At 43.7% G+C, this 21,298-nt stretch overlaps 1 protein-coding gene across 4 annotated transcripts in view; it reads right to left on the reverse strand.

The window, feature by feature from the left end:
- pard3bb (par-3 family cell polarity regulator beta b) overlaps nt 1-21,298 on the reverse strand; it is a 208,916-nt gene that overhangs the window by 85,866 nt on the left and 101,752 nt on the right. For 2 of the 4 annotated variants that reach the window (XM_047600651.1, XM_047600654.1), the window contains 4 exons: nt 16,318-16,423; nt 15,843-15,997; nt 10,685-10,729; nt 1,070-1,285 (listed from right to left, as the gene is read on the reverse strand). In XM_047600651.1, the coding sequence (XP_047456607.1) occupies nt 1,070-1,285; nt 10,685-10,729; nt 15,843-15,997; nt 16,318-16,423 (522 nt within the window). The remainder of the gene's footprint in view (nt 1-1,069; nt 1,286-10,684; nt 10,730-15,842; nt 15,998-16,317; nt 16,424-21,298) is intronic. The other 2 variants (XM_047600652.1, XM_047600653.1) reach the window with 2 other exon arrangements.

Here is a 21,298-nt window from a genome sequence, read left to right on the forward strand (position 1 = left end):
CGGTAACCCGTCGCAGTCCCTCGTACGTGACTGGCTTCGGTTGCTGACTTGACCCGATGCTGAGTGGCGTGAGGCCCGATTCTTCTCCCTAATCTGTACTTTCATCACACTATTTAATGGTGCTTCTGATGTCATTCAGCGTGGCTGGGATTTTGTGTGAGCCACCTGCCTCCTGCTCCGCTGTTTAAACATTCAAAGTCTTCTGTGCTCAGGATCATAACTTGACGTAATTGTAAAGTACTCGGCCAATTTGACGTCTTGTTGTAAAGCGAAGACTAAACCTTGAGATGTTACAGATATTGGGCCTAGTTGGTTTCACACTGATATTTCATTTCATACATTTTTGCCAAGCGACACTAGAAGAAGGACGCTGCTGGCTCTGTAACTATTGATGTAATCCTCTAGATTTTAAATCATAAAAAGCAAACATGGAGGATATTAATTGGGGTGGTCCAGATTAGCAGGAGTATAAATTGACCTACAAGCCCTCACAAAGAATCTGGACCGAACCCTAACAATAGCTGGGCTTACATGGAGACAGCTGCAGTAAAGCTCTGAAAGAACTAGACATTATAACAAGCAGAAACGGCTTGAAATGGCAGAAACAATAAATATATCTAACTGTTTAAAAAGGTCCATCAAAAATTAATGGAAGAAGAAGAACGAAGCGTGGAACAATTTCGGAACCCCGAAACTTTCCGAAAGAAGCTGTTGCTTTAGGAATTACATATGTACAAGAACAATAGCAACTACTGCTGATTAGACAAGAGAGAAGTCACAGGATTATTTTATATGAGATTATCCAGATCCACACTTCATTTCAGTAGGTGGTGGTCATGGACCTGAAAGTTGAAAGCCATTCCATTTAAAAGTAGTGGTACATGTAAACATCAGATTGGAATAGATCCCCTCACATGTAAACAGTTCACCTGAAACCTTCAATCGGAATGAGAAAAAAGTCTCTACGCAAACCCAGCTACTGGTTGTGGACCATATTTTCCTTCTGATCCTTGAATGGCCCAAAACCGAGACTGAGAGAACACACTGACACCTCCCTGACGTCGCTTACCGTCATCATCTTCAGCTGGCCCATCATAGGATTTATCAATAGCTGCTCTGAAGCTCTCGTTGCAGCCTCTTCCCCTGACCATATTTGGGCGAGGGCGGTGGAACGGGAGGAGTTCGTTTTTCTTGTTGACCTCCGACATGGCCGTCTGGAGGCTCTCCAACGAACTGGACTTCTTCAAGCCGAGGGTAGGGCCGAGTTCCACAGGGGTCGGCGGAGCTGAGAAAAACACAGGAAGGCAGAGGAACGTAACCAGTTTGGCCAAAGCGCATACGAATGTGCTGAAATAGAAAAACTGCCGCAATGAAACAACAGAGCATCTGAATAGCATGTATAAGAAGGAAATGTCAAATAGGTTTATTCCTGCCGTGCCCTGGCTCTGATTGGGTTACGAAGCCTCTGGGGACGCTGACTAGGAGCCAGAAAGACTGTTGCATGGCTAAACTCTAGAGAGCACGGGGGGAAAAAAAACTGTGATCCAGTTATCTAGGCTGTCGTTGAGTTTGTGATGGATGTGAAGTCTGCTTCATTGTAACTAGTTCTTCATCCATCATCACAAGCACACTGTGAGCGATATTACTGAGGGAGGAAGGGAGGGATGTAGCAGGAAGGACGAGGAAGAGGAGACATAGCAATGGTGGAAGTACTCATGGGGGAGTAAAATAGAGATCAGACATGTAGGGAAGCTTCACGTTTTCAAGTGTACACACACACACACACAAAAAAAACAAGGCTGCCTTGTATGCTCTGCATTAAACAGACAACCCAATGATTGTTGCTACCCTGCTGCACAAACCCAGCCAAAGCTAATGGCATGCTGACTGCCGAAGCTGGATCGAGTTTAGCCTCAACCCCCTCTGTGATTTGGCCAGCGCTTGTGGAGATTGCTGTTTGTAAAACAAAAGAGGGAGAGAAGGTAATGTGTTTGTCACTGTGCCCTGCCTTAAACACAGGAAGGCACTGATGGTGGGCAAGATGGGGAGAAAATGGGCAGGAGGAAGAGAGAAAGGGAGAGAAATTAAGTTCCCTCCAGACAACACACACCAGGGAAAACCCTGGTGGCAGAGAGGAGGACAGAGAAAAATGGGGAAGAAGGGATGGAGGCTGGGCGTGCTGCCAGCTCAAAATACTGGTAATCCTTACACACACACACTGAGGCACACACATTTTCAATTCCTGGCTGGCTCCGGCTTGTCGATACGATGCCACTGTGATTCATGATAGCTAAACTTGCATCACTTTAGCTAATGATTTCTTATGCGCACTGCTGCCCTTCGTGAATGTGCTGGTGTGTGCGCACATGTGTTTTCTCCGAGTAAAAGAAGATGAGAGGCCGGATGCCACTCCGACATCTCCTGTATTTAAACAACCATTAACCAAACACACAAAGAGCAATAATGCGATGTACGGGCATGCATAATGTAAGGAGTCCGCTAGGAGGAGAGCAATACGTCGCTCTCTCATCCATAAACACAGCCCACATGACATTCTAGATTAATAAATATCAACGTGATTAATCCACAGCTAGTCAGCTCTGGAATGACACTGCGTCTCTTCACTACAACTCAACAAATAGAAACCTACAGAAGATAAAAGTTTTCTTCTCAACACTTGATACTGTGACAGTATAAAACACTGTATTAATTCATCTTTATTCGTTTTCTCCTAAGAGTTGAGTCACGGCGGCCACAGGCTGAGAACGATATTCCAGATGCCCCTCTCCCAAGAAACACATTCTACATCATCCAGAGGCATCCCAAGACGTTCCCAGGCCAAATGAGATATGTAATCCCTCCAGTGAATTCTGGGTCTACCGCCGAGTCTACTCCCAGCTGGCTGTGCTCAGCAGACCTCCAAAGCGATGCGCCCATGAGGCGTCCTCACCAGATGCCCCCAACCACCTCAACTGGCCCCTTCTGACGTGAAGGAGCAACGGCTCTGCTCCGACCCTCCGCATGTCTGAGCTCCTCACTCTATCGGAAAGCTAGAGCCCAGCAACCCTACGGCTTCTATCCACGATGCCATTCTTTCCGACAACACCAGAAAACAGCTCGGCGGTAAATCGGGAGCTTCGCCTTACAGCTCAGCTCCGTCTTCACCGCAACCGTTTGGGTCAAGCGCCAGCCTAACTGCTGCAGTCGCACCAAACCACTTATCCATCTCTCACTCATGTTACAGTCAGACATGAACAGAACCGCGAGATGCTTGAACTCCTTCGCTTGGGGCAGCGAACCCACCGCCAACTTGGAGAGAGCAACCCGCCGCTTTCCACCAGAGCGCCGCGGCCCCTGACTCGGAGGTGCCGACTCCTTCGCTCATGCCTCGCGAAAAACTCCAGCGCACAACAGCCTCCCACTGCATGCAAAAAAGGCGATGCAATCAAATTCAACCGCAGTATCTACTGAAGCCTCCGCAGTTCAAATAGACTGGCAGCGTGACAGCTGTGGCACTGTACCACTCACTGTGAAATATCGCGTTGGAACAAATTAAATTATATTCGTTAGAAATGCCAGGCGCGTGACTAACCATCTTTGTAGGTCAATGGTGGAGTTTATGCCCTAATGAACCTCCGAGCCTCTGCAATGACTCACTTTTCTCTTCGCTCCGCGTTTCCGTACATGCCTACCAGCCAGGAGCGAACCGTAGGGAGAGCTTTTCCTTTTATCATCTAAATAAAGTCCAAGGAAAAATAATGAAACAAACAGCATTCAGCAAATCTCTAGACCTCCGGCTGAGGCCTGGTGTGTGGCGTTGGTTCTTATACACGCATTTCGATGCATAATCACAAACACAGTTCAGAAACAGTAAGTAGAGCAGATTAGAGCCATTAACATCTGCCTTCATCACTAAATTCATGAATAAAAGTTTTGGAGTCGTATTTTGACTTTTCACCCTCTAATCAGACGCAGTGTGATACGGGAGCTAGGTCGACAGCACAGACCCTGACACTGTAACTGATGTGCACCTCCCCAGAAATGCAACTACGCTCCACACCGGCGATAGTAGCGTCTTTCCACTTTAATATTTCCGGCTGCTTCATCTCAGCATTTTTCAAATTGACTGCTTCGATTCGGAGATACAAATACTTGTACTGCAACAGTTTCAGACGCCATTGTTAAAATAAAACAGGAATTAAAATTAACTAGTAAAAAAAAAAAGACACAGCGCAGACTGGTGTTTGGGTGGTGTTTTTACAAGGCGAGCCGGACTTAGGAGAGCACAAACAAGTGTAGACGGCTCATGTCCCGCAGTCCCCTAAAAGATCCTTTATAATCTTCAAGCCAGATCATTTGCAGCAGCCAAAAACATCCTCAAAAGTCAAGCGCCATTTAAGTTAAATGGCAGACATTTTTTATTTCAACAATTTCAACCAATTCATAATCCATCATACTTAAGGAGATTGATTCATCTGATAAGAAATGTGCATGAGACGTTGATTTAAACCAAGATTCAGTCTTCGTTGAGGAACTAGAAAATCTGAGGGGAGCTGCAGTCAGTTTACCACAGAAGAGCATCCAGAATGTACGCTGACCCCGACCCTTTGAGCAAAACTCGTCTCTCTGCAAAGCACCGGGGAGTGGACTAAATACTTTTATAAATAGCTTTGTGGTGTTTGGCCGGGGTAATCAGGCCACGTACGCTACACACAATCACATATCCAGATATATGGATACACACACACACACACACACAAGCGCAGGGTGATGAGCATGCATCCGCATCCGCTCGGTCTCTCGCACCCATTTTCTTTTTGCTGTGAGTTGCAGGATTTGTGTCAAAAATGTAATTACTGCTGTCCAACTGTAAGATGATAGAATTAAGCTGCTTCTAGAGAGAGAGAGAGAGAGAGAGAGAGAGAGAGGGAGAGAGAGAGAGAGAGAGAGATGACAAGCAAGACAAGCATATCAAAATGGTTTGAGGGGGAGGATGTGGCAGTTGAGCGGAGGGGGCAGACGCAGAGGACGCCGCGTAAAGAGAAACAAAGGCGGCGAGCTCGCGAACGGAAAACCGAAAACGACGGGAGTGAAAACGGGAGAGAGAGAGAGAGAGAGAAAAAAAAATATACTAAAATTAAAAATTAAAAACAAAAACAAAGAGAGAGAATGCCAAGCTATCCCTGGGCTATTTTGTTGGCAGGAAGGCAACGGGCTACTTTCAAAGTCAAAATTACACAGAGGAGCAGCTTAGAAGCAGGCGGCGCTAACAAAGCCAGCAGACTTAACAACACCCCCAACTTCTGGTGGACCCGAATCACGCTTTTGAAGCTCAAACGAGAAGACGCGGCTCTATTTTTGCGTCCTACTTTTGCATACAGAAAAAAAAAAAAAAAAAAAAAAAGAAAAAATCCGTCACCGTTTCAAATCACAAAAATCGTTACATCACAGCCCAAATGCTCACAGCCCCGTGGAACGTGTTGAAAAGCATACTGTGCGCACCAATTCCTTAGATACGAAAGGAATCCATTGAACCCAGCATGGCTGTGAAGTGTTGACTTGCCAAATGATGTATGTGTAATTGCCTGCTTATGTAAGAAGTAGCTAGTGACACTATTTGCTATTGCACATGTGTGCATGCGCTCTGAGATATCCCATGCTGTGGAGGGAAGATCCTTCATGTAAGCCACAGTTCTTTGTATATCACATGTGCGCGCGTGTGTAATGTGGTTCCCGTCTCCTAGCAGACGAAATGAGGTTTCGCTATCCCACAGGGCTCCGTAATAATTGAACGGGCATCAGAAGCCGTAAAAACATGCGATATCATTCTCGCCCTCACGTCTTAGCATTTATTTACTGGAGCGCACTGAGCTCAATATAGACGCGACCGAAAAGGAACCGTAGACTAAGAAATCGCTTGAAGTAATAATGCAAATATGTGACATGGTGGATTTCCACAAACAACACCCCATGAGCAGATGGTCGCGGGCCAACAAAAGCCAATGTGTTACTTTAAAGATTTTAACACCATTACAGTGAGTCGTCTGGTGGAGAGGATCAGAAATAGCTTTTACAATTAACCGTTGGCACTATTTAATATTCTGTTAGGGCTTGTTGTTGGAAAATGCAAGTTGCTGCAGATTGTGTAAGAAGTGTGTGTAAGACGTAAACCTTTAACAACCTTTAATCTATATAAACCAAAATATCAGTCGCTACGATTTTTTGTGGGCTGGGTCTTAGTCCCAGCATTTTTCACGGATTATTTTCTATGACAGTGAAGGGGGGAAGAAATGGCCTGCCTCTGTCTCAAGCATCATGTAACACATACAGTGCGGCACATGCCAGTGATCATTGTGTAGGGCCTGATAGAGATGAATGGCCGCGCCGGCAAGAAGCGACAGCGCTGACCATCTCCTGATTACTGCTCACCTTTATTGGCTTACCGGCGGAGATGGAAGGGGGTCAAAGGCCCTTCAATATACAGAGAAGCAGGCAGGAGTACACACAAAGACAACGAAAGGCACGGCGCGCAGGCGTGTGTGACACAAGCAGCACAGGGAAAGCGCATCCAGCATGGAGCTCACGTCAAGTAAAATGATTGAAAAGATGGAAAGGCGGGGACTGCTTAGTTCAGCTGTTTGAAGAACATCTGCACGGAGGCAACATGTGGCGGCATCCCGAACAATCCGCGCAGACACACACACACACACACACACACACACACACAGATTGAGCCGCTCTCCCTGTGACAAATGAATCCATCAATTCTCATCAGCCTAACAAGGTGGCTTTCAGGTTAAATCCAACGCAAAGTCTTTGCGAGAGCCGGCGAGACTGGGGAACAATGAAAAACGGATGATAGGAAGAAATCCCCGGGAAAAAAAAGATGAAGAGAGAAATGAAGGGAAAATCACAGAGAGGAGGAGACAGAAGGGGATATAGAGATGTGGCTCTCTAAAGACGTAGTTTTGGCAGCCCGCTCAGTGTGCGACTGTTGTCAAAGTCAAAGTTCCACCAGGGAGAGATTCAGACAATGGACTGCACCAGTGTCCCTCAGCATCATGCTGGCCCCCTGACACACACACACACACACACACACACACACACACACACACACACACACACACACACACACACACTCACACACAGGCATTTTCTCAGAGATGTTGTCCGTCGTAAGCTCCTCTGCCCGTTTGCCAGCCTCTCTAAGCCTGAATGACGTTGGCAAGAAGAGATAGAGAGAAACAGAGGGAGCTGGTTGCGGGTGGAAGAAGTAAAAACCAGGCAACACAAAGACAAGTAGACAAGCAGTGTGGTAGTTTCACTCCAGTCCGTCGCGGGAAAAACTGAGTGTCCTCCGAGTACGAAGGACAGATCACTCTTAGTCAGGTCTGTTAACTAGCTCATGAAGAGGACAAGTGTGCACAAATAGACACACGTTTCTCACTGACAAACGTTTTCATCGTTGTGGCGGCTATTCATGGCGAAAAACATTTACAGCTACAGAGAAAAGTCTCGTACTCTGAAGCATGAGAGAGGCGCACACACGGAGCTCCAGGCTGCATTCATCGCCCAAGGAAAACACAGAGAAAGAAACACAGCTGCAGATCTTTTGTGTCCTGTCAGCAGTTTTCTTATGTGTGTGTGTGTGTGTGTGTGTGTGACTGTGCTGTCCTATTTAAAGTGGTTTAAGTAGAGAATCATTCCACACCGGGGAACGATAGCGACTGACACGCACAGCTACTCCGCGCTAAATGATCGGCTCAGAATTTACCTTGAAGCATCTCTTTTGTCACTTTAACTGTGTTTCACGTGTTTCCGCTTCCACAGCTGATTTGATTTATTATTGGAAATAATAGAGCTCTTTTTTTTAAGAGACACAAACCTAGACACACACAGACACAAGTAGTTACAATGGAGTTTTCTATGCACAAGAGTATCTCTTTATCAAAAGTGTACTACAGTGAGTTTCATAAAAGACGTTGCTCAGCTGCAGCCTCAACACATGGGGAATGTATTTAGTCACAAACACACTCTCCATTACACACTTTCTGGAAAGGGTTCTACAAATGCACACGCACATTATTATTATTTTTTTTTTAATACTGTGTCCCCATTTCCATCGTTTTGCATCTCAGATTCCGCAGAATTACAATATAATACGAAATCCCCCGACGTCAACATTTTCCGCAGGGCGCTGGAGAATTTTCCATTACCATGACATTACCATAATGGCAGAAGTTTTTTAGTGCGTGTGTACTTGTGGCGCGGCTGCCCGGGCGGTTCGTCGGAGCGCGGGGGGACAGGCCGTCGCTGGAACTGAAACGCCGCGTTCCCAGAAGTCATTGTCTTTAAACTTGCTCATTTCCCAGGACCCCGCCCCGCAACTCCAGCCTCACCAACCGAGGTCCGTGCAGCTGCCTGACTTCCCAGCCCAGGGTTGTTGGAAGCTTTTCAGTTATAAAAAATACATTAGAGCAAAGGAAAGTGGGTTGGAAATAAAAAAAAAAAAAAAAAAGAAAAAACGGACGTGCTTGCCAGGCACACACTCTGTTTAACAGCTCCCTGGTCTGTGTGGCATTATAAAACAGGAGACACGTTGACAAGCAACAGGTGAAGGGGACCGTGTAAATAGGCTTTGGTAAAAGATGTCTGGAACCCAACCAAAGGAAAAAGATAGGGGGCCCTGGAGGCTTTACTGGACAATGAACAGGCTCATTACTATTGGAAAAAGAAACAAACAAACAATAAAAACGGCTAAGGCTGGAGAGGGTGGAGGCTATGACCAGATATATGATATTTCAAATATGACTGAAACCTATTATCAAGGCAACGTTAAATGAAAAGGCGACAGTTAAAATTCTGTAATTTCCAGGTTGTCCGTACATGTTAAAGATTTGGAAATGGAGGATGAGATCAACTTAACAAACCTTAGTAGTGAGGCTCATGTTATAGAAAGGCATTTGGGAAACTAGCTGCTGTCAACCATTCAGCATTTTACAAGAGATGGGACACAAACGACTAAATTTGTCCAATCTCCATAATTGTAGCATATTGTTCGGTCTTAAATCACAAGCTATGTGCAAGATAACATATTTAATTTAATTTTACGCCATTTAAAAGTTCATAATTAACCATAAAATCTAATTTGAAGTTCAACTGTCTTCATATGATACTTATTGCAAAGTAAGTAAGCTCCACTTTGAAATCAATCGCAAAAAAAGTCCTGTCCCCTAAATGATATTCCACTTAATCTCATTTCCTAGAAAATGGTTAAAAAAAAATGTTGATGACACATCTTGCACTAAGGGGCGTGTACTATTTTTGGACTGTCAGCTATGGGATCTGGGCTCAAACACGCATGGTCTTACGCAACAACAAAAGCACACTATGGTCATCTTCTTTCTCAATTGTTCTAGATTTCCGTCCTCGTGTGATGTAGCCTGTAAAATATCCAGCCAAGGTTGTGGGAGAATAAAGGAGTTTGCTACTAGTAGCTACGGTAGCTTCACTGGAGGCAATGGAGCTAATGAGGCTGGTGACTGCTCGGGCCAATCAGAGAAGGTTACGCAAATATCTATCTTTATCAAACTTTTTTTTTTTCTCCCAACCGACAACATGTTCCACCAGTCCGGAACATATTTAACCACTGTCCTAACTCCTGGCTCGTACAGCCTGCTTCCTGGACTACAGACACGCTTGAGCTCCAAAAACAAGATGAGGAACCGAAAAGGAAAAAGGCCGTTTGCCAAATCTTTTCAGCTGTTGGAGAAAGAGGAAAGTCGGCCCTTGTTTTATTAGGGCTTAACTGTAATAAAATAAATTCGAGAAGCCTGCCGTGCATTCTATCTATATCTTGTGTTTTATGTCTCTCACCTCGCTTTACCTTGTGAATAAAAGGCCGCACCACCATGTATAAAACCCGAGGCGCATCAGAATCGTGGAAAGAGCACGGACTGATTGGCAAGAATAAAGTGGCAAGCAGCAAGGCGGACTCGTATAGAGTGGAACGAAGAGTGCTCTTACGCTGAAGTAGCTACAAATGAAATGGGGGAGACTTCAAGGCAACAAGAAAGAGAAAAGTTTGCCATCAAACTTCTAAAAAGACTTGTTTGTAGGCTACTAAAGGTGAGGGCTTTTGATGAATCAGCCATCTGTTTCCATGTGCTTGAGATTTCCCTCTGCATCAATGTGTCCATGTTCCTCTCCCTCACCCCTTAAGAACAATCCCGCCTGTGTCTGTCTTTAAGCAGTGGCCGCAGTGCTGCTTTCCTCCCGTCTCCAGCCCTTCTGCAAATTCCACTTCCATACGTACTTCATGCCTCTCTAGAAATGCCCCCTCAATTTGTCTGGAGGAGCAGGTGTGCAGAGGCAGCAAGAGCAAAAATCAAGTGGCATATGAATGAAAGTGGAGGGTGGGAGGGGGAAATGAGCGTATACCACGGTGCATACAGCCTCTTTGTGCCTCTCCATACGTTCATTTTGTTTTATTGTAGTGGCAGAACACAGGGCTACGGGAGCACTTATCAAGATGCAGCTCATTTGATTTAGAAATTATGTGGACATCAAAGCACAGGTAAAATCTGGATGCACGCTTTTAAAATTTACAAGCAGATTTGGAGACATTTGTGTTGCGTTGCTCCGCGTCCGTGGCTCCGATCGTGCGAAAGTGTGTTCGTCTCACCTGCGGTGTTCTCAACCAGGGACCCGACGTTGCTCTCGTCTGCCACTGAAACACAAGAAAACCAACTTAGATACACTCACACACTTTCAGCTGGCGTTGACCGGCTAACTCCCTCGCCATTCCCCACTTTTCTGACTCGCCGAATGTACAAAAAAAAACGTTGAGAACCTCAGAACCTGTTCTTATCGTTCTGATTTTCTCCTTTCTGCCTTAGTCACCAGCTCGCCTGCTCTCGCAATCACTCCCTACCCCACCATTATTCTTTCTGTCTCATTTTACAAGATGGCGGGCGGCCGCTTTTTCTTTTCCCCGCGATGTTGCTTCACTGCTACTGAAGTCATCCCCCTTCCTCCCTTCTTTCTCACTTCATTTATCACCCCCCCCCCTCCCTTCTCTCCCTTCTCCCCTTCAGTCTCTCATCCACTTTCTCATTTTGTCACTGGCCCTCATCTATCCCCTTCCACCTTCTGCCCTTTACCCTCGCGTCTCTCCTTCACTGTTTTCATTTTTTCTTAAGTTACACTCGCTCCATCCAGCTCGGCTCTCCTCCCGCTTTCCCTCCTTTGATCATATTCTGATTGTTAATCCTCCTTTCACTCTCTACCTCTACCCCAGTCCTTTGGCTTTTTCTCTGTCCTTGCTAAAGTCAACAGGGAACACACTGACTCGTAGCACCGGGCCGCATACACACACACACAAAGACACACACACGAAACCACAAAAACCAACCAGCAACGTCACTTCTCCGAGCAAATATTTTTCTAATGAAAACCAAGCATGAAGTGTAACTTCATCTGTGTGCGTCTGACAGCATCTGTCTGCAATGAATTAGCACGACTGCTTCTGCAGCCCAGTAGTCTGTGGGTAAGATGGGGGACACGTTCAGGCTTTTATTTATTTATTTTTTAATTATTAAGAAGGCGTCTCAGACATATACGCACGCGCCCAGATTGTCACCATAGACCGTACAGAAGAAGAAGTGGATGCTGCCTCAAAGTCTGACGAGGAAAAGTCAGTAAAAAGGAGTTTTAAACGTCCCTCCTTCCTGAGTAGCACAGGTCAACGGCACTCATTCCAAAAATAAGTCTACTTTTAAGGAAGTCTTAAGGATTCTACTTCTCATTTGATTTATTACCTCATTGAAAAAAAATCCCTTCACGAGTTTATGGTCTCAGTTCCTTTTTAAAAGTCTTTTTCAATACGGCATTATGTTCAATTGGTGAAGTACGCTCTATTTTATGAGTACAGTAGACGATAAACCTGAGGGAGCTTTAAGGCATGACTATCTTATGAGTGACAAGGCGCTACTATGAGAACATGCCTGCCAAGATAAAGTAAAGTTTGTATCACCTCCGGGGGTCGAACAACGAAGCCAAGATGAAAGGTTCCTAAAAGAGTGCACTTGTTTGACGTGAAAGCAAGTCAATCCTCATAGACCCCCAAGTTACAGCAGAAAGTTTAGGTCTCTGTAGCTAATTTTCTTATTCCTCATAAATTTGGGGCGGTGGAGTCGGGTTCTACCAAGATGGCGACGACCGGAGTCACTCACATTAAGCTTCGATTTCAATTCTGGTTCAGCTTTTGTCTGTAATAACTCAGTCAGAGATGTTGGCTGTTAATTTACTTCTATGTCCATTTTCTGCTGGACAACATTAGCATGAACTCAGCCTGTATCTTCCTAAACAAGCTAACTACCTAGCACTAGCTGGCTACTTAGCTTTTCCCTCCATAGCCCCTCCATCTCTTCAAAGGAGGACTCAAGGCCTGGGTGGCTACGTCCACTTCTTTTACCTAGTATGGTTGCCACTTAATAATAATACTAATCAAGATCATTGAGCTACAAAGGTAACCTAAGGACTAGGAGAGGGCCATACAAAGACAGAGGAGAAGGAAAAAGAGAAGTGACAGCGACAGGGATGGAGAACTCTGAGTATCAGGGGAGTTCATAATCTTAAATCAGTCTTTAATTTTTAATTGGGCTGGGGTAGAAAATGAAATGAGGACAAATGAAATAAAAATGAAATTATGTAACTGACCCATGAATATCTGTCCTTCTTTCTTTTCTAACACAAACACAACAGCCGCACCACGGGATAAAGCCAGTGTAGGGAAAGTGGTCATTTAATGTTGCCAGAATGAAGTTGCCATCACGACCAAAAGCACTTCTGCGACACTGACTGCTATTAAGACACAACATAAAGAGTTTTCTTGTTTAGGTTAAGAAGGTAACAACTATAGAAACTAATGTATTACAATTAAATCTACTTGCTGCTAGCCTATCTTTACTAATTTAAACTAATACAGATACATTTTTAATGAATATGTCTCCGGCAAAGATAAATATTAACAACGGCTACAATCAATGAAGCTGTAGCCATTTACATCCTGCTCTATCCTTCTTTAAGTGGCTGTGTTACAGTACACTCACTGCGGCGGAACAGTCACCCGCTATTCAAAGGCGTCTTGATTTTGAGTCATCACTTTAATTAAAAAGTGGCAAGTTAAATAGACTGCTAATAATTAAAGTTTTAAAGCGACTCTACCAGAAATCTCTCCATACGCCACTGTGATATGAGGCTAAATGTATCACACATATTATGCTGACATGCGTGAGTGCCTCTGTAAGCGATACATATTGTTTGAGCCGTGTTTGAGAAGCACACGGCAGAAGTTCACGATCGGCGAGTTCGTGATTTTGAAAGATTAACCGCAAGCGTTTTCCCGTACAGTGCTAACGAGCCCAATCAGATTTACATATGGTAATGCTGAGGGATGTGCGCTGACAAAGACATATTTGCTAACTGATGCTTAAGTTCGCTGCTTTTAATGAATTCATTAGACGCTGTGGTTACGGTTCATGTGTGTGGTGATTGCGGCGGGATTAGGAAGCAGATTTTATGGGTGTACTACGCAGCTTAATCAGCCACAACATTATGGCTACCTGGTCAAGTTTGAGACACTGATTATCTGGTTATCATGGCACAGGGCAGGGAGTGGACATGTTAGGGATGAAGTGAGCATTTTGCTGTTAACGTCAGAAGCAGGAAGTGGATGTTAAAAGCAGGAGAAAATGAGCAAGTGGAAGGATTTGAGCGACTTTGATTGGTTACGGACAGCCAGTTCAGAGCATCTCCAAATGATAATGGGTGGATAAGTGGTCTACGCTGGTTCTGACAAAAAGTTGTCAAGGCACACAGTGAAGCACGGATTGTTTAGTTGGAGCTGTGTAGCTACACACCAATCTGGAAATCTATGTTGACCCCTGTCCGGACAGGGGCACAAGAGGATCAGAATTGGACCACAGAAAAATGGAAGAAGATGGGAGCTAGCGTGATGAATCACCTTGGTGTTTGTATCGTACAGATAGTAGGCCTTTTTGGGGAAGACATGGCACCAGGATATAAGGAACAACCAGGGGTGGTTTTAATGTTGTGGCTGATGAGTGTATTAGTTGCTACAGTAACTTCCAAATGAACTCAGAACTGCTGTAATTAAACTGGAACTTTGAAATTTTTCACTGAAAACTAGTTTTGTGTACTTTTTCATCCAAGTACCATCACATATGTCCATGTGCATCCCCTTAGCTTCAGCATTCTGGTTTCGTTTGTGGTGTTTGTGCGATCTGTTTTCTTGAACTTTACAAAAAAAAAAAGCTGAAAAATAAGAAAAACAATCGAAAGGATCAGAAAGGATTTCCAGCTAGTCTCTGAGGATGTACGGCCCTCTCCTCTACAGTATCCTTGGATATACATATAAAAGATATTCTAATCTTTGTTAAATCTAGTCCCGTCCTGTCACTAAGGTAAAAAAAAAAAGAAAGAAAAAAAAAGACAGACATTTGTTAATAAGATGTTACTACTGCTGTCTGACAGTTTGACAGTGTAAATGTACCATTCAAGTTTAATTAAGTCCTGGTATGGCTGTCATGCATTCAGCGACGATCACGTGTGTAAAAAATACAAAGGAGGTGACATACAGAGATACAGCATATAGCATCAGGCACTTAATCCTGTGGAAATACATGTTTATGCTGTTCAAATAGTCTCTTTTGTCTCCTTCTCTCTGTCTCAAACACTCGCACACATGTAGCAGTGGAGTCAGCTAGAGTAGGAGGACTGAGGGAAGTGACATTTGAAACAATACGCTTTTGTTACGCGGCTGCATCCACTGTCATATTACACTGACGTGTGCGCAGAGACAGACATAAGTACGCACCCGTATTTGTAAAGTTGACTTTTTAAACAGTCGCCGAAATGTCACTTAACCCTCGCACCAGGATATCAGCGATCAGAGAGCAACAGGTAACAAAGATGCCAGCCGGAGCGGCACCGCAACGGCTGCGAGAGCCGCCCTTCTGACATTTGTCTGCAGAAATAAAACGCGATAACAAAGGAATGAATTTAAACCCGCGCAACAAAATATGACTAATTTGCTGTTGTCTTTGTCAGAAGTGTGAAAGGTGAGAATGGAAAAAAAAAAAAAAAAAAGAGGATAAGGGTCACGCGTGGAGAAGCACCGCAGCGCATCTGTTCTAGAGTCACGTCAGGCTGTTCCGTAGCCACCGAGAATATTCTGATCTTTCTGGCAGTCGTGAGGAAATTCTCTGCAAGGCAACACAACGATCAAGTGTCTCCCCACTTCACTGCCTCCCACAGCTTGTTAACTTCCTCTGTGTCACCTCTCATCTACGTCCCACTTATTCTGCAGTACAAACACTTCTCTGGTAAGAACTCCTGCAGTATTTAGGGAGCAAATTAGTTATTGTATAAAAAACTGATGATTCATTTTTTCGTGCATTGCAAATACATGCATTCATAGAGTCAGTGCACACAGAAACATGCGTGGTTTAACAGATGAACAAAATAAATACGCAACACCTTGCCGAGAATGATCAGCCAGATGACATTCTCCAATTCACAAGCAACGAAAAATGTATTAATTTTCATAATCGCATAAACCATGCAAACCCACCCTCAACACCTGCACGTGTTGCTGCGTCTACCTGTGCGCTTGCTTCGGTGTCAGTCTGCACGTGGCTTTAAGGAGCGTGCCGGCAGTGCAGCAGCCATGCATCAGCAGGAATGTTTAAATTCGTACGGGGGGCCAAGATGCATGCAGCCGCCATGCAGAGAAGATAAACTGAAAAAAACCTCCCCACCAGTGTGATGCTGGCTCTGAGTCGTACCCAGGTCCATGCTCTTGGAGGCTTTGACGTGCTGGAACTGACGCTGGTTCTGGCTCTGGCTCTGGCTCTGGCTCTGGCTCTGGGAGGGAGACTGGGGCTGGGCCGGGCATGAGATGTGAGAGCTTTCCCTGAAACGCAGAGAGTCACGACTAAGATAATTCATATGGAAACGACATTCTAGCACACTTCAATTCTTCCTTCATCGCTTTAAAATTAGAATCCAGGCGGCCCGATTCTCCTGAATTCATTTATTTTGTGTGACCTTCATCCAGACGGGATATAAAATGAATGCTAGCATCCACTACACAGTGTCTTTAAAGTCACTGTTGCCACAAAGTTGCCTTAAGTTTGCTGCAGATGCAGACCAGTTTGTAAAGAAGATAGTCATCATTTGTCTTGAGATGCCATTCATTTCTGAAGTATGTCAACTATATACTCTATCACACACCTTTCCTGTAGATAGGAGTGTTGGATGGAGCTGTTGTACTCGGTGTCGTATCCATACATCACCCCTTCCTCTTCCTCGTCCATGTGAGAGTAACTTCCATTGGTCACTGAAAAGAAAAAAAGAAGAAACATCAATCTGCTTCGAGAAAACTGTAGTGGGGATATAATCAATGAAAAGAACTGGTCGTGTTTTCTGTGGTGCGGCTTATTCATTTTGGTTACAATAAATAGTGTAAATTGTTACAACTTCACTCTGTGAAAAAAAATAAAAAAAATAATAACCGATAGTGTAGGCATTAGTGTGAGGCTTCAGATCACCGGCTTCTACTGAAAGTGACTTTTAGCCAGTTGTCTTTTGACCGATCAATGACACTTCCTTGCTGACACATGGACAGTTGTGCATTTGAAGTTTACCTCAATTAGATCTTACTCACATGAATCTATATAATGGTGTTTGCAGTGATAGTTAAAAACTTTATTGCTTTTTACTATTACAATTAAGCTTTGACTGTCAGTTCTTGTCAGAAATGCAATGGGACAATCACGTGGCAATCAAATACAGAGGCCTTATTCAGTCATGTTTGGGGCAGTTGGTGGCCTTGTAGACAGACTCAATTCTTATCACAGTATAAGTTTAGCAACATGCCATTTAGATTTCATTATGGGGCATGTTCAACTAACGCAGAAAGAAAAATACCACTACATGCAACTGAGTAGTCACAACCACAACCAACCATTAGCTACGTTTCCACTTTTTTGCAAAAATAAATGCAACATATCTGAATATTACGCTAAAGTACAATTGCACATTGTATGTGTTTCCATTGAAAGGTGTTTTGTGAAAGAGCCATAACTCTCATGAAGAGAGTCACGTAAGACTTCACTTTGAGGAAATGGACTTCAGAAGAACTGGTCACATGACCCCCTGCGTCATCTCCAGTGATGGGGAAACACGGAATAAGTGTTTCCATGGCACTATTGCGATAAACTGTTGATTAACTACTGATACGTCTGAAAAACCACCTCATGAGAGCGTGAAAGTGTTTCAGCTGTTCAGCAATTTTTTAGTGCCATGTTTGGGTTTTATGCATTGCTAGGGGTAATAGAAACACAGCAAGTGACACTTTTTGTAAACAAATTCAACTCAAGCCAATCCAGACGATGTGATTTGATTGACATATCTTTGCCAGGACATTATCAGTTCCCTGTAACGGAGCTGGTCCGGACCGACTCTGAGCGGGGGGGGTGTCGGGCAGTCTACCAGGCAAGAGCAACACACAAACTTGAGTCCCAAGAAAGGGAAGAGACGATCTACACAGTTTGAGCCAAATGCAGTGAGATTATGCCTAAAACGAAAACAGGATTGTGCTGCTTGTCTGTTTGAAAGTTGCAAAGTGACTATCTGGAAGAAGTTCCATCAGTTAAAAGGCACCCAACGAGCTGTGACATGTGGAAAAGCACAAAACAAATGTCTAACACCTACCTTTGAAGTTCATGAGGGGATTACTTAGGACTCTAAAATATTTGTAAAGGAAGACTCACCTACCTTACTTACGTAAACACACCCGACTCTGTTCTACTTTTAATATAAACTCATTCTACAAATATTTAGAAGGCCAGACATTAGCAAAAGACTGGAAAGTGGGGTTAAAGTTTCACTTTTAAGTACTTCACTGACAAAAGGTCTAAGAATAAAAAACTAAAGTGAGCGAAAGACACGAGAAAGATAAGCCGCCGGACGAGGGAAAAGAATGCGAGGAAAAAAACCCCAAAGAGGATGAAAACCGCAGCCGAAGTAGCTGCAGATGTGCGGCAGCGATACGGCCGTGTCTGCTTGACAAACGAGTTTATGACAACTCGATACACAGACACACAATCCGCCCGGGCGGAATTTACATACAGTCATCACTTCTCGGAGCGCACGCACTAGCTGGAGGTACCGCTCAGCCGTCGCAGACTGTCCTTCATGCGCTCGCGCACGTGCGGCTGAAAGCAGAGACGTCCGGGAGCGGAGGGGAAAACGGCGGCGTCTGAAGATATCGCCTCCTCTCATCTCCATCCCTCCCTTCTCCACTAATCACCCGCTTTATTTTTCTCCTGCTCCCGTTTTTTGCAATCTGATATTTTGGCTGTCATTTATCTCTCCTTACAGATCTCTCATAAATCATTTTATCTCCCTCTCAGTTTGCAGGTCTTTTTTTTTTTTTTTTCTTCTAAACTTCCTCCCTCCTCCTCACTGCCAGCACCTTAATCAGCCCAACTGTCAAAAATGGATTCTTGTTTCACCTCGCACACCCAAATCTGTTCTCACCGACTAGCCGCTATTTGAAGTGATAAAGGCATTTGTTGCGTGGATGATAGATCAATAGCAGGCTGCCAGCAGATAGATGAAACCTCTTCTTCTGTACTCGACTTTTCCCTCCTGTCATTTGTATTTGTCTTCAGATCGCCCATACCTTCCCAGCTTGCTCGTGTATTTACTACCCACATACAGTACCACTATAAACTATATGTTTCACATTTTAGATTCCTCCTTATATACTGAGGGCAGCTTTGCATCCTTTGGGCAACACGTTAATTAATTTCAAGAGGCTGTCAAGGGGAAGGATTTGGTTTCATTTAATACACTGGAGGCCATCAGTTGTGTTACGTTAAGTCCTGTTGTTATAGAAAAAAAATAGCTGCTACATTCCGGAGCGACATCTGGTTTGCAATTAGCAGGACCACCATTTGTTTTTCCAACAAGGCAATGACGCTAAACGAAACTCCAGGCTATGGAATCTGAACAAGAATGCATCAGATGATCTGGCCTCCACAATCACCACACCTAAACCCAATGGAGATGGTCTGGGATGAGCCAATACGGACTCAGCCTGCGTGGAAAATTCTTAAGCAGGCTGAAGCTGTAACAAATGAGCCAATCAGCCATTCTGTGTAAGACCTACTGCAGTTAAGTAAAAGTTGGATACTTTAGAAGAATCTAAAATGTTTTTCACTCACTTAGTAGTTGCAATGTCTGTTGCAATAATATATAATTGTAATTGGACTGTAACTGCTATGGCCTTTGATCATTAGGTTGTATATTTTATATATATATTATAAAATAAATGTTATAAAAAATGATTAAACAAGTTTTCAAAAGTAACGTTGACATGTAATTGTCAGACATTTAAACTAAAAGATGGGGAAGGGAAGGAGTAGAAGTAGTAGAGGATAAATTATAATTATTCCTTCACGTCAACTGCAAATAAAATTCAATCACTACAGGACAATACTACAGTTATGGAAGCAATGAACACTGGAGAGACTCTTTTTCTCTTGAAGCTGAAACCAGCTGAAATGAACTTCAAAAAAAGTTTCAAAAAAGAGAAGAATATAAGTCACTTCGAGAAAAATGGTGACAAAAATAAGGTGACTATCAATGTATCATAAAAACACTGGTTTTACAGAAGTTACCTTGACCATCACAGTGTTCAAACCGACGAGATCTATCATTTTAATACACAATCATGGCTGCACAGACAAATGAGGTGATACAGCAGAGGAGAAGATACCTTGACTCACTGGACCCCGTATGACCCATTATGTCACTTGATAGCACAATGTAAAGATTTCAACCTGTGTTACTATATCACCACGCTCTAACAGGGGTTTTCAATCAAAATTTATAGCATCAAATCTCAAGGCGATATCACCCAGATGTCATCAGTAAAGCTATTTTCTCCTTCTGAACAACAGGACAATGAACAGCTCATAGACTGATGTTTATGTGTAAACCAACGTTCCTTCAGTAAAGACACATAAACCGTCTGCTCATTAGGAAATTCAAATGTTCCATCACAAAACCACCCAATCTGATTTGGAAAACTTGCATACTTTTTGAAACTATATTTATTTTTGCACAAGTAGCTTAACACTACAGAAAGACTGCAGAGAAAAGAGAAGATGGAATAAGATACATTGACGGATACCCTCAATTCTGCATAAATACATGTGTAAGGAATTATGGCGCTCAATTTATCATTCTGAAAAAGCACACACTCGTGCAGAAACAAATAATTTCAATTTGGACCTCAATGCCAAATAAACTGATTCATTGTGTGAAATAGTTCATTATGAGAGTAAAATACTGGCAGACCCAGAGGCGCGCACACACACAATCGCACACCAACCAACAGTAGCATACAAAAGAACTGACAACACAGAGAGAGAGAGAGAAATGTGCTTACTGTATACACACACACACACGCAGACACACACGCAGACACACGCTCAATGTGAGTAATGTAAATGACACTGTAGAGGAGGTGAATTTGAACAGCAGTGTATTCAAGGTCAGAGCTGTTTGCCAGATTCAATATAAACACACAACTGTTAGACAGCGGCCAAAAATCCCTGAGCCAACACACCCACATGCACGCACATGCACACAGCCATTAACACACTTCGAAACAAACAGAGATATTATGCAGAAACGCACGAGCACACACACACACACACACACACACACACACACACACACACACACACACACACACACACACACACACACACACACAAACACACAAACACACTAACAAACAAGCATTCATACAGGCAGATACCAACACTGGCATGCGTACAGCCAGACAGACAGAAATACATGGTTGTGTTTCTGTTACTTCTGATAATGAGGATTCACTAATGATTACATCTATTTATCCCTAAACTGAACGTTTCCAAGTCTCAAACTTGAAAGTCACTAAAACTGAACGATTTTTATGAACATTTGCTTTTTGTTGCCAACATTGAGACAAACCACTATAAGTTAAACCGAGGTACATCGTCACAAAATGAGAAATATCATTATTGGCACAATTAGGTCAGTCAAAACACCATGAGCACCCACTTCCCTGTACATGTCAGTACATACCACTACCTACCTACCTACCTACCTACCTACCTACCTACCAGTATATACCAGTATATACCAGTACCTACCT

Source organism: Mugil cephalus, chromosome 12 (genome assembly GCF_022458985.1).
Source record: "Mugil cephalus isolate CIBA_MC_2020 chromosome 12, CIBA_Mcephalus_1.1, whole genome shotgun sequence".
Taxonomy (NCBI): domain Eukaryota; kingdom Metazoa; phylum Chordata; class Actinopteri; order Mugiliformes; family Mugilidae; genus Mugil; species Mugil cephalus.